Here is a 14,339-nt window from a genome sequence, read left to right on the forward strand (position 1 = left end):
TTAAAAAACGTAAACCTCATGCTCAAACGGTGGATTAGCAGAACTGGAAAAACTAGAACAAAGCAGACAGCATAAATCCACAATACAAAAATAGGCACAAATTAAAACTCAATAAAAACACCACCTGTGCACTTTTGTATTTTGTGTAAAACTCCGTTCACCATTCATTAACTCAGCTCTGTGTGCTGATCCTGCTGTTTCTCTAAACACTAATTAACTCCTCTCTCCCCACTTTAAGCCAGAAACAGCAGACTTATACAGGAAGCAGATTAAGGTTTTAACAAGGGGAAGTCCACTAAAGCACTTCGGCATTAATGACTTGATTGTTAAACGTGCGATTTAGCCTTATCCACTGAAAGTAACCAATTAAACATTTTTATCCCATGAAACCAGTCCAGGGCGATACATCGGGGTTAGACGTAATGATAGATTAGCCTGCGTGTATCATTACTAAAACTCAAAGAGTGAAGCAAGATGAAAAACTGGTCTTTTTTCATACTTGGCGTCAGGGTCCAACTTCCCACACTGTGCGACACAGACGAGAGGATGCTGGAAATTAAGTTTACTTTCATGTGTTTAACCAGCTGCTAGGATAGTTCCGTGTTCAGTGGCTTCAACATATTGATGTTAGTGTATGAAAGAATCTCCTCCTTCTGCTCTACCTTCTCTTTGGTCCTGAGCTCATCAAACATCTCCTGGATCTCCACACGCCAGTCGTCCTGCATGCTGTGGAAGGAGTCCTGAGGCATGGTGGCCATCACCGCCTCTTCGATGGCTGAAAGCTGCTCCAGGATGCAGGAGAATGAGGGACGCACATGGGGGTCCTGGTCCCAGCAATCTGGACAAATACAATGCAGTGAAAAGATGGACTCATAACCACTGTGACCAGGGCATCTACATCATACTGTATTTGTGGGCCTAGTGAACTGCTCTGACAGAAAAAAAAGGAGTCAGCTGGATCAGCAGAAATTCACAAAGTTGGGAAAAACCAGCAAACTTGCCATTAGCCATTTTAAGAGTGCATTTACTATTACCATGCACGCATTTTCCACTAGAAATATGTATGCATGTACAAATCTACACATAAAATTAAAGTCTAATATTTGGTGCCATATGGCCTATTTGTGGAACAGGTGGCGTCGCTTCTTGTGCCTCTCTTGGAATAAGATGCCAGTCTCACATAGATTTTCTGTGGATAAACAAAGCTTCAGCTCAGCTTCAGCTCCACTGATATTTGCTCATACTTACCTTCCATGAGCTTAGCGAAGGGTTCGGGGCAAGTGGAAGGGATTGGTAGGGTTAACTTATTAACTGCCACGCCGTAAGCAACAGCAAGGCCGTCTATTCCACGGTACGGCACCTCCCCTGTTAACAGCTCCCACAGCAAGACACCATAGCTGAAAAGAAAAAAAAAAAAACCCCAAAGTAAACTAATGATAAATAAATTTAAAGAACAATGACAGACAAATGAAAAAAAGGTAAGTATTTAAATCTAATGTCAAGGCCTCATGTGTCATTATCATCCATTATACCTCCAGACGTCACTGCCTTTGGAGAAGAGAGATGACTTAATGACCTCTGGTGCCATCCAGGAGTAGGTGCCTGCTGCTGACATTTTTGTGGTTTTGTGCCATTCCCTGGCTAAGCCAAAATCTGTGATCTTCAAGGTCTTTCTCCCAATGTCATCATTCTCAATTTTTTCAAGTAATAAAACTGAAAAGGAAAAATAATTTACTTTAGGTAGATCGATGCACAAAAACCATAGGATAAAAAAAATGCTCGAGAAAAAAAAAAAAGCAGTGTAACTGAGATAAAAGGAAAAAGGAAAAGACGGGACTGGGATGAAAGTGACAGATGTGAAGGGGATGGAGAATAAAGGTGAAATGTAAGAAAGGGGGATATACAAAGAGTGAGCGACAGAGAAAAGGGCGACCGTCCAGGTGAGGAGATGATAGCAGATATTTAAAAAGGGCCAACAGCAGTATGCTGGTCATTCATTACTGTAGAAACAGAAGGCTGACAGTGCCACAAAGCACCTGTCCTTGGGTCCTAAAACTGCTCAACACATTAAAGAGAGCAAGAACCCCTCAAACCTGCTGGTAACACTACACCAGGTCTGAGAGCGCTGCCACAGTGAAGTCACAAACTAAAATGTGTGAAGTCAAAACCCTTAGTGTTCATCATGATCTGGATAAAATAAATAAATTCACAAGTTGAAGACGTACACAAACACACATACAGTTTACACACACTGAACGTGTTGTGTGTGCATCAGGAATAAAGTACTGGGCAAATGGACTAAAAACACGGCCTAAATATTCTTGAAAGCAGCAGGTTTTTCCATAGCCTGTCCGCCTCCTCTGGTTGCTTAGCTGTCAAATTGCATGCACTTCATGATATCAGTTACCTGTGGTTCACTAAGAAAGTGGGTGTAAAATGAAGGGCTGCAGTATTCATAGACTATAATTTGCTAATAGTTACCACCAAAGGGAGATTGGTTTGATTTGCATTTGCATTAAATTGTTACCAAAGATAGGGCTTTGCCCATCTTACAAGAAATCACATCCAGATATAGATCTGGATTTAGGATTTTTTTTTTTTGCAATCTGGGGCACAACTGGATATTCTTAGTCACATCTTTACAAATACCTACAGAAAATACTTAAAATTGCAGCCTCATCTTCAAATGTCTTGTTTACTAAAACTTAATAGACACTCAGGGTGAAATAACATGATGAAAAGCATATGAATAAATAAACAAACCAGAATAATAAACAAACCGTAAATAACAACTAAATGAAAAAGGGAGCACAGAGCTTATGAAAACAACTTTGGGTCTCTGGTGTTTAGTCCATTTAAATCACTTTAAAACTACACAATCAGGGATGCAGGGGTGAACACTGTAATTTTGCTTGGGTGCGAACAAAAACAACTGCCCTGAGACCCTTTGGAGGAGGTGGTCTTGGTCCACTTCCAAACTCCAGAGCTGTTTGTTTATGGTGTAAACATAATACGAACCAACTACTTGGTGTATGCTGCAAATTTGAGCGAAATGCTTTTCCATAGTCAAGTAAGTTTTGCAGTTTGGATTGTGGCAGGGTACCACAGATGTTCAGTGTACACAAATTGTCAGTACAGGCTAGCAACTAGCCCTTAAATGTAATGTAAATCCCTTGTTTCCCTTGTTCCAACATGCCAGAACACAGCACCTTTAGTTACTTTTGTTGCTCCCACCCAGACACATTTGCCTAATCGGTAGACAAAAAGTTCTCACATGGTTTCTAGTGACACATTGCAAGAATGTGTTTTTTTTCTGTGTGTAAAAGGAACAACTATAAGTTTCAGCTATCAGGCTCATCAACTGATATGGACTGAAGTAAATGACATATAGATGTGAAAATGCACTTGTACACGGTATTTTTCAAAACAAGAATATTCTGCTTTTGTTTTTTAATCCTTTCCCTCACAAGCACCATTTTAATGAACACCATCGTCCATGTGAAAACGTAAAAACCATTGTTGCTTTGAGCATGTCAAAGCAATGTAACCCTAACCATACAAAAATGTCAGAAGCCTATAAACAATAACACGTAGTCCAGTTTGATGTTAACAATGGAGATAAAGACACACACCTCTGATGTTGCAACACATAATCTCTGTAATCCCTGTCCAAACATGAATGCACATGCAGTTTTTGAAAATGATCACATTGAGAGTACTTTTTCAAAGCTTGATTTTTAGCATAAAGCTGTTTACATGTGGACAAAATGCAACGGTGCACGTAAAAAGCTTTGTTTTCCAAAACAAATGTGTATGTGCAGACCAAACCAGCATTTGGGCTTTCTCAACCTGTGCCACATTTCTTCTAATGTTAAATGTTTTATTTCAACAAGAATAAAACTAATATTATACCTCTGATAACATGAAGCCTCTTTTTCCATGAACTGGTGTAGCCAAAATGAAGTCTTTGATCCTTTGATTCTCTTTGTATCATGTACAAAATGTGTTTTTGCCAAGATCTCCTCACATTAAAAGCTGCTCGATTTCATTATTTACACTACAGGTCAATTTGAACATGTCCTATCAGCTGTGTTGATTCTACAGAACAAACAAAAGGCTAGCAATAACTCGAGAGTCTAAATGCCCCTTTGGTTGGTTTGACAGAGGCAATCAGTGTTGAGAGTTTATTGTTAAGAAAAACAGCCTGATATCTCCGTGGATGGATGGAACGTTGCTGCCACTTACACTCTGTGGGAATATTTCCAAGGGAGAAACAACGTCATGATAAAGATAGATAGTGGAAGTGTTCAAGGTAATAAGGCATTTGTGTGCCTAGACGGACTGTAACTAAATGTAAACTTAAAAACGTTATTTAGTCTAAAGACTCTTTGTTAACAGCATTTTTTTTGTAAACCAAGGCTTTGTAATGTTTGTCGGCACTCAGTTGCACCATTGTGCTGTTATCACTCGATGACCTTGGACTTACTCCCACACGACTACACAACCAAGACTTGCCAATAAACACACACACACACTCGCTTTCACACCTTAGTGAGGACATCAAATTGACATAATGCTTAACCTTATCCTAACCTTAACCACTAGGAATCAGTGCATACTCCTAACCCTAACCCTAAACCTAACCACAACCTAATTGTAACCTTAACTCTAAAACCAAATTCTTAGCCTCAAAAATGCCTTCAAATTCGTGAGGACCAGCATTTAGTCCCCACAACTGACTGCTGGTCCCTGCAAGTACAGTGGGCTTCTAATGTTTGGTCCTCATAAAGATGTTTAAACAAGTCAACACAAACACACATGCACACAAACCTATACATAAATCCTTTCTGCATGCCTATATTACACTACTAATCAAATTTTATTAAAATCTCAGGCTCAAGTAATACAAGTAGCACAGTTAACTGATAAAGTACACAGATATTCAGTTTGACACAGTAAATGTGTCAAACTTGGACCAGATTTGCTGAAAGATGTAGGAGCAGTGGAAAGGACTAGATGGAGAACAGATAATAGAAACAAGTTTAGAGACCTCGGGAAAACTCAAGTGACCATACAATTTTAGTTGGTAAAAGATACAATGTCCTTTTTTATAGCTCTACAGCTCTCTTTTTGTAAACACTTAGACTATTTCCTTTTTCTCTGAGTGATATTTTAAAATATTCATATGTAAAATAAGTGAATAAACAAACCCCCAAAAAATTCAGATTAAGCATTTTTTTGCAGAGGAGTACATTACAGAACACATTTAGATAATATGTAACACATTTTCTTTGTTATATAATAATAACAAATATTTAAAGGGGAACAAATACAAGTCGTTTAAAATGAATTGCTCATTGGTTTCTATTTTAGAAAATGCAATTTTTTTGCTTTAAGCTGTAATGAAAAAGTATTCTTTACTCTGTCTTCTTGGAAGGCTTTATACGTTTTTGTACATCTGTTTCTGTGTGTTAAAATGTGCGAGTGAGTGAGTTTGTGTCTGTAAGTCTTTAAAGAAGAATGTGGTGGCTGCAATGAAGAGAAGCGAGCATATCAGAAGTATCTGAAGTTTGGCTGGCGATGCAAAATTTTCGTGATGCATTAAAACAAGCTGTTATGATGATATATAAGAGTCTCTGCAGATCGTTCCTAATTGCAGAGCTGGCAGCTGCTGATTGGTTCCATGATCAAGAATTGCTAAGCCTTGTATATAGTGTGTAGATACTTTTCACTTGTAAATAGGCACTGAGGTAGAGGGGTGAACTGCCTTATTATTTTCTGTACTTTTTTCTCATTTATTCAAAGGGTCTACCTTACAATATAAAGTGCCTTGAGGTGACTGTTGCTGTAAATAAAATAAAATTGAACTGAATTAGGGAGTTGGGGGTAGCACTTATCTTTTGTTTGATATTTGTTTCACCCAGGGTTTAGGTAGCACCTCCCTTTTTGGAATAACTTGTTTTGTTTGTTATTTCAGCCTTTGTTCACCCCGGAGTTTAAGCGTTCAGTTTGGTAACACCTTAACTTGTAAATTGGCTTCTAGGTATGGCTTTGGGGACCAGGGTCACAGGGTCACCTTCCTTTTAACCCTTTTGTTGCACTCCTGTACCCCTAGACCGGGACGTAACAGTAGATGTTAATTAATATTAACAATAATTCAATATCCAACCTCAAATCCCTCAGGTCAGAGGGTCAGAGTTTTACTGGCCCATGCACGTTGTTATTAGCTTGTGAAAAAATTTTTTTTATATATATTTTTAAATGTTAATGCAATTTCATTGACACAGTAATAAATTACTAAGTGAACAGTCAATCTGCATATTTTAATAAAACTTCTAGAGGCTTACTTCAGACTTTTCACTGTTTCACATAAAACAAATGGTGGTGATCAGAGCAGCTACAGAGTTTGTTGATCAGGTGCTTTGATAAAGACCTCCCACTTGCTTATTCCCAGTAAAGGTTTTAATGGCAATCACAGGAACAGCAATGCTGTTTTGGAAACTAGAAACATGTTTTCTTTCAATAAACCTGAGCTCAGCATCTCGAGAACAGCTCCGCCTCTTTGCTCTTCGTGGTGTGTAAACAAACAGCTTCACGTTAACTGTGCCAGCGTCATCATCCTGCTCCCGTTTCCATGGTGACAATGGCCCGTTACAAAGCCGTGCCTGTTATTACCACAGTTGTGCTTAAAAGGAAACCTAAACAAACTGGTAAATATGTTACATTCGTATTTTTTGTGGAAACAATATTTTCAATATTTATACTACTGAAAAACCTGAAAATCGCAACAAATTAGATGTCATATTAAAGAATGTTTACCAACAAATAAAAATAAAATCAAAGCATATAAAAAGAAAAAGCTGTTTCCAAGGTCACGAATGATCCCAGACATAAATAAATAAATAAATAGTATGAACAAAGTCACATATACAAATAAGGTCATTCTGGGGTTAACCAACTGTACACTTGGTTAAAAATAAATAAATAAATGAAGCATAATTTCCTTATTATGGTCTGTTCATACCAAACATGAAGCTAAGGTACACTTAACAATGCTTGCGTTTATGCATGCACGATGGCAATCGATACAATAAGACATTTTAAAAACTTAAGATGAAGGTGTGATTAATTTTTTCCAAAACTTTCCTTTTTTTCTTTTTTTAAATCTCTGTATAAAAGATAAGTTCAACCAGACAGCTCCACCTGCCCTCAAATGATGTCAATAGGCTTAACCTCCACTTCTGATTATTGCTGGCATCAGCAGCAATCCAATCTATGGGAAAATGCCAGGGTTTTTGTGATGTAGAATGAAGCGAATTTTTCATCCCAGTTTAAATATTTTAACTTACATAATCAAAAACTTGCCTCTATTCACATTACCTGGGTGAAATTTGCATCAGTCCACCTAACTGGATGCACGCTGCATGAAAATGCACTGTTAAAAAAAAAAAAAAAAGAAAAAAAAAAAAGAACTTGGATTGAACTATAAATGAATTTCTTTTGTTGCCCTTCATGTAGTACAAACTGGATTGGTCAGCCATCAAAGTCTTTTGTGGAACACCTTCAACATAAACAAACAAAGAAAATAAGGTCCAGCATGTCACATGTCTGCTTCGACTATGCACTGTCATTTGAGAGTCTTTTAGGAGTGAAACCTTTGAAGAATAGCCAAATAGTATCTTTGCTTCAAATGGCCATGCATAGTTTGCAGCTCTAGTTTCAAATCTTGGTTTTAGAGTTGCTATTCCCCTAACAGTTTACACAAACACTTAAAGTAAGACTCAGGGGAAAGAAATCAATTCACTGTTTAACTTAAGGAACAAATGGGCCAATTCCTACTTGTAGAATACTTCCTATCAAAAACAAATGGTTAGGATCTATTTTCTTTAAATTCATTGAAGGAAGTTACAGAGATATGGTTAAAATATTTTTGGCATGCACAAGTATTTTCAGCCAGCATAAATGATTTTGCAGCAATTTAACTGTAACGAGACTCATTGGGTTCCCACTAATAGTGTATTGGTACCATTACTAGCCTGAGGCACAGAGGGGATCCTCTACCCAGGCTACAACAATGGGAATTCCATTACAAACGGGTTTCACAACACCAATGATACTACTACTACTTCCTGTTGTCAACTCCTCTCTGAGTGATTCCATAGATTCCTCCCAGCAGACTCTGTAGGTTTATAATGACTTATGGTGGGTTAGTTACACAGCCTGGGAAAGCAGTGGCTTTGGGATAAAACCTTCTACTCTGATTGGACTATAGAATATCATGCCAAATACTTTCTTTGTAGCTCCATGATCCTTCAGTGTCAGCCCTCTAGAAATATCTGATAAAAGACCTAACTCCTGTCTACATGACTCCATGCTGACGTTATGGTAAAACCCCCCAGCCAGTCAGCCTATTAGCAGCTCAGCTACTATCAGAAACACAAATTGTAGCTAACCTGGTGTAATTTATGCACCCATCATAGTGGGTGATTATGTATTCATTTTAGTCAGGCCTTGTGTGTATGAATTGTTCAGACTTGGAACTAATAAATGTTTACCAACTGCTTTTACTAAAAGGGAGAAAGATCTGAAAATCATAGCCTGTATGTAGATGTACAGACTATAAAAATTACTTAAACTGCTCATTACACTGAAAGAATACAAGCCATTTCATTAGCAAAATAAACATGCTAGTTATAGTTTGTTTTATTAACCTTGTGCTTATGTGACATTTTAGTACCAGTTTTACATCAGGTCTGAGGAGGCACATGTTACAGTGCACAGATGTAAAGCACTACTATAAGTGAACCATTATTCTAATGTATACTTCTAACCAAGCATAAAGTGGAATCAATAAAAATGAAGACAAATTTATAGAATTTTGGCTACACATTTGAACAAAAGGTTTGAATATAACAGCCCTGGAAAGCATGGGACCAGAATAACTGTGTTGGTGCTTTGCAGAGCTACATGTTGTAGCTGTTAAACAACAACTGCTCTGTGGGCTATCCTTAATTGTGTTGGTGCTGTTCTAGGTTCTTTAGCTTAGCCCCTTTCCTGGAAACCACAGAACCAATAATAAATAAGAAGCTACTTTGTAGTGAAGGGAAATTATGATCTACACCAGGAGGGTCCTACTCCAGGCCTCAGGGGCCGGTGTCCTGCAAGTTTTAGATGTGTCCTTGATCCAACACAACTGATTTAATTGCCTAAATTACCTCCTCAACATGTCTTGAAGTTCTCCAGAGGCCTGGTAATTACTAATCATTTGATTAAGGTGACCCAGGGTGATATCGAAACCTGCAGGACACCAGCCCTTGAGGCCTGGAGTTTGACACCCCTGATCTACACAAATGCAATACTGCGAATTCAACTTCAGGAAACCTTCTATTACAATTTTCCTATTATTTTGTTTCATTTCAACTTTTTTGAAGAACTTGAGTAAAGTTCGTGAAGAACTGGCAGTATACACAATATTTTATCTCAATTTATTAATCATTACCATGTTAAAGTAGCACACATTTGCAGGCACTCTGTTAACTCAAACTTCTTTATAGGAAATTTTTAAAGCTCTACTAATGTTCAACATACGTTATGTAAACCTTAGCTGCTTTACCTAAGGAGTGATTAAAAACTGATGCTCGCATGTCCTTATGAAGCAAAGGTATATTTTCATATAAACATATTTTGGGGCATCTCTTTATTACTGAAGCAAAATAATATGTGGGACATGCATTAGTCTGCAAACATGTATGTGAAAAGTGAAATGTGTCTTTAAACTAATTATTGAAGCAAGCTGTATATTTGTGCACTTTGTGACACCCGATTAGACTACAGCTATACTTGCCTTCTTCTGTTCTGTAATAGGATTGTGCTGAACATGTTGCTAACTTTCAGGTGTTAGACGGGTAAAGCATGTGTGACAGCTGTCAAAGTTTCATGTGGAATTCCTTCAAAAACAAACATAAAAAAACTGCACCAGCTAGTATGACTCAAGTCTGAAACAACTACACATTGTCACTTGAGAGAGGTTCTCGTTTGGGATTCTCTTCCAAGAAAGTCGTATAGAATTTTCGCTTGAAATGCCCATCCCTGTATTGGTCTACATTCTTTCACTTCGTACTGGAAGCGAGAAATACACTACCCTGAACAGCAGTAAAACTACTGTGTTTGGGCCACACAGTGTGCCTTATGGTATGTGGATAGTACTAACTTATCCTGTGAAGTCATGAGATGACACTTTATTTGTTAGTAAAATTAGTAATGGTGAGATAAATGGGTAAGGACAAGCCTACATGACTTTGTATGACTAATGGCTCACCTGCAACACATATCACCAATCTTTGATTGAAGTCCACCTCTTATGATCTCTTCACCATATTCTAAAGTAAAAATATATAACAATATTTCAAGAAAATCTGCTCTACTTTTTGAAAACATTGAAATTATTATTGCAGATGATGTGGTATAGCACAGCCCTACTAAAAACACTGCATTGGTTTGAGACTTTGATGCTAAATTTATTTTTAAACAACGTTGAGGACATGCAATTCAAAGGAATAAAAAGCTACTCGAGTAGATTTCTTGTAAGGATCCCACTTAAAGTCAAACCCCAGGCCAAACCAGCCTTTTACTTGAAACATATTTTTGGATGCAAGTGTAATGTTAATACATGTAAAGCCCTTACATCTGCTCTAATACAAAAAAAATTAAAAATTAAAAAAAATTGGTCAATTTAGTACCTACAGACCAACTAAGGTCTGTAGGTACTAGCAGTAATGGAAACCAAATTATTAAACTGCATTGTTCACAGTTCAGTTCAGTGGAAACGCTAAACTGCACATGCTCAAAGACATAGATGCCAGGAGAAATAGAAGGCTTTACAAGCATACTAGGGTGATTTCTTTAAACAAAATATCCTAACTTGTTCTGTTCACTTGTCTGTTTTATTACAGAAATATAAACAGCACTAAAAATGTATCATTTGAATTTTCTGATTTAAATCAAGCCTGTAAACATCGCTTAATGAAAATGTAGAAAGGTAGACCTATTTAACAGGGGGTGTGCACTTTTCAAATATTATTACCTCTTTCCCCAAAGGTAACAAAGTATTGGAGAAATCTGGAAATGCTGCTGTGTGTAATCTGTAATCATATCATCATTACAGTTGGGTGTAACACGCAACTGGCCACAGTGTAATAAAAACAATTGATTAGATACTGTCCTTTTTATTTCCCTGAACAACAATTGGCAGTGTATACAATTTTATAATATGAACCTGTTATCAGCATTGCAAGGGTCCTGTAATAGTTTGTAGTCTGTGCTAAAGACGTCTTTTTCAAAGGTTATATTTCAGAATGTATGTTTGCTTCGTCTGTGGCTTTTTTTCTCACTCTTTTGAAAAGAAAATGTTTTGAAACAGACAACACCTCAGCGCAACTGGAGATGAATATGCCTCCAAGGCAGACCCCACCCTCAGTCCAGCCCCCCATTTAATTTCCCTTCCCAACAGTGGATCTTGAGGCAGACCCATCTTTCATACTGGAACAGTGGGAAGATCAGAAGCAGAGCTCCTATGTTCAAAGCAGATCCCACGCTTCTTCTCATTGCTTTCTCCCCCTCAAGGTAAAAAAAACAAAACTGTACACTTTTCGGACCTCTAATGAACTGAAAAACCCCTAAAACACTTGCAATGGCAACAAATTTGTTATACATGAAAATAAACGGTTTTGGGAGATGGTGCAGCTTAGTGCTTAGTGTTTTTAATGCATTTAAGGTAATATTTCTATGGCATTTATCTGAATAATGAGACTTAGTGTCATCCATGGCTATAAAAAGTCCTATATATGAACACATAGTAAAGTAGAAAAGCACTCTAACTTCCAGAAAAAAAATACAATCAAAACCTAGATTTAAAAATAAAAACACTACAAAAAGCCGTAGTTGCATGATCATTCTAAAGTTAACTCATGTTATTCAGTAACATATTACTATTTAGAGGTGCTATTAAACAGAAATCATATACCGATGCGCCAGTAAAAATATTTACAGAGTTTAAAGCGTGGTCTCCTAACTTGATGTGGCAGTATTTTCGTAACCGTGCCAACTGACTAAGCATGAGCGCAAGGGAGTTTCCTGTAGTAAGCAGAAACAAGGCTGCTAAATATTCAGTGACTGGTCTGTCTATACTGGTGGAAAGGAGAGTGCCCCCAGGCATTCTGGTCGATGGGAAAAGGATCAGGGCTAATGGCTGGTTAAATCCATCTATCATGGTCACATCTCCCTGGGCCAGTTGCTCTTTGTCTATCCTCTTCCTCTCCTCCTTTGGGTCTGTAAAAGCTTGAATTAACCTTTAAATAGGCCAATTTAAACATATCAAATGTTTGAAGTATGCAGCTAGTTTTTTTTTTGTCTACACTAGCATCTATCAATGTGCTAGTGAGCTACAGAGGCAAATGGAGGGGATTGGTTGATTTGGAAGGCAGCTCTTCTCAGCTGTGGGCCCTTTTCCTTTTCACCCGGCCCTGCAACAATAGGTGCAGTCAGGGAGAGGTCATAAAAAACACAGTGAAAGCATCTCAACTCCTCCTCTCTCCCCTCTGCCCATTCTCTTGTCAGAGAAAATACAGGCAGTAACTGTCTGTGTGTCACCAGGGGTAATTGTGGGAAGCCAGAGAAAAGTTGCCCTGCAACACATAGTCAAGCTTTGGTAACTTTTCGCTTATATTCTTCTTATTCAATTGTAGACTAAGATAACACAAAATACAGTGAAGAAAAAAAAAAGATTATCTCCAGGGACACTGTTTCTGAGCTACTTCAAGCCTGTTTTCACTTTGCATTGTGACCTAGTAAAGAAAAACAGAGTTTAAAGAAGTTTTGTCTAAAAAGTTGTTCCTACAGAAGTAAGATGATTTCGAGGGATGATAGCAAAGGCTATTCAAAGTTAACAAAGCTAACAGTGCACCAAGCTGGTAAGCCATTCCTCTTAGTCTTGGTACAAAATATTTGATAGGTGAATCACTGCTTTCTACTTCAGTAATTTCTTCCAAATCTATTTTTAGCTCCAGCAAAAACACATTCATGGCAGATACATTTATTATTCACAATATGATTACAGGGCCTATTTACTGCCTTTCTTAAGCCTGGAAAACTTGCATTTTCTACTTGAATCCATGTATGTTGAGGCATTTTCCAGCCAGTTATAACCTGGCTGAGAAGCCCATAATTTATGTGTGCAACATACAGCACTGGACATAACAGGGTCACTTGTTATGCACAAGGCTAAGCACTGAGATCTGGTGGCTGTCACAATATTATCCTTCAGTGGTGTTGGCTATTCTAAATTTTTCACTGCCTGCTACATCTGTGCCACTTTCAGTGTACAGGTCTGAAAGGAAATCCCTCCAGCGCTTCTGTGGCATCTGTCAGGTCTTCACTAATCTACAGAAGATGAGTGTGTGGAGAAACAAGGAGAGGGAGGGGAACACAGAGACAGTGTGTTGAAGTCTAACAAAAGGCAGAGACTGATGGGAGGATGCAGTTGCACACGCTCCAAATGAACTCTATCAGTTTCAATGGCATTCAAGCATGCATTCCTGGCATAGTACTGCTTGCACCAAAATATGTGTGAAACTCCAATGATTATGCGTGCTGGCTCAGGGCCAGGTTTCAGTGTGACTTCCTGCTCATATTTGCTGCTTTATGGAATCCACCTGCTCAAACTTTAGGAAAATTATGCAAGTCATAGTGGACTAGAACACAAAAAGGGAGGACCTGGATGAATCTAATGAATAATACTAAACAAAGTAAGCACAATAAGGGTGAAAACGGCAAAATATTCCAACCAAAATTAGCCATAAACTTATCCTCATAAAACTTTGGCATTCTTGACCAGAATTGAATAGATATATGCTAAACCATCAGAGGCCCTGTTTTAGCCAGGAAAAGTCCCTGTCTGTTTAGTGGACATACAGTACAAATTACATTTAGAAACCCTAAACATGCAAGTTGCATGCCCAACACAGAGCTACTCTGGAAAATTTCCAGTGCACATAACAAGCCGCAGGGTTGTTTCATAGTAAACTCCATAAATGTCACCACAACAAACCCCATTTTCTTTTTTTGTGGATGAAAAGGCAACTATGGTACACACAGATGTGAGCATGGACAAAGCTAAAGAAGAACTCTCTGCTTAAATTATAACGCTAATGTTTTAAAGATTAAAAAAAAAACACAAAAACAAATGTTGGCTCAAATGCAGCCACAAAAAATAAGAAGTGGCAAGTGGATGGAGGAGGATGGAGCAAGGAGGAAAATAACGAAGTAACAAGGGAAACCCCCTT

At 38.0% G+C, this 14,339-nt stretch overlaps 1 protein-coding gene across 3 annotated transcripts in view; it reads right to left on the reverse strand.

The window, feature by feature from the left end:
* map3k21 (mitogen-activated protein kinase kinase kinase 21) overlaps positions 1-14,339 on the reverse strand; it is a 30,212-nt gene that overhangs the window by 10,727 nt on the left and 5,146 nt on the right. For all 3 annotated transcript variants that reach the window (XM_023153522.2, XM_023153521.2, XM_004551443.5), the window contains exons 2-4: positions 1,533-1,713; positions 1,249-1,397; positions 663-838 (exon numbers count right to left, since the gene is read on the reverse strand). In XM_023153522.2, the coding sequence (XP_023009290.1) occupies positions 663-838; positions 1,249-1,397; positions 1,533-1,713 (506 nt within the window). The remainder of the gene's footprint in view (positions 1-662; positions 839-1,248; positions 1,398-1,532; positions 1,714-14,339) is intronic.

The sequence above is a fragment of the Maylandia zebra genome, linkage group LG13 (assembly GCF_041146795.1).
Source record: "Maylandia zebra isolate NMK-2024a linkage group LG13, Mzebra_GT3a, whole genome shotgun sequence".
Lineage (NCBI taxonomy): Eukaryota > Metazoa > Chordata > Actinopteri > Cichliformes > Cichlidae > Maylandia > Maylandia zebra.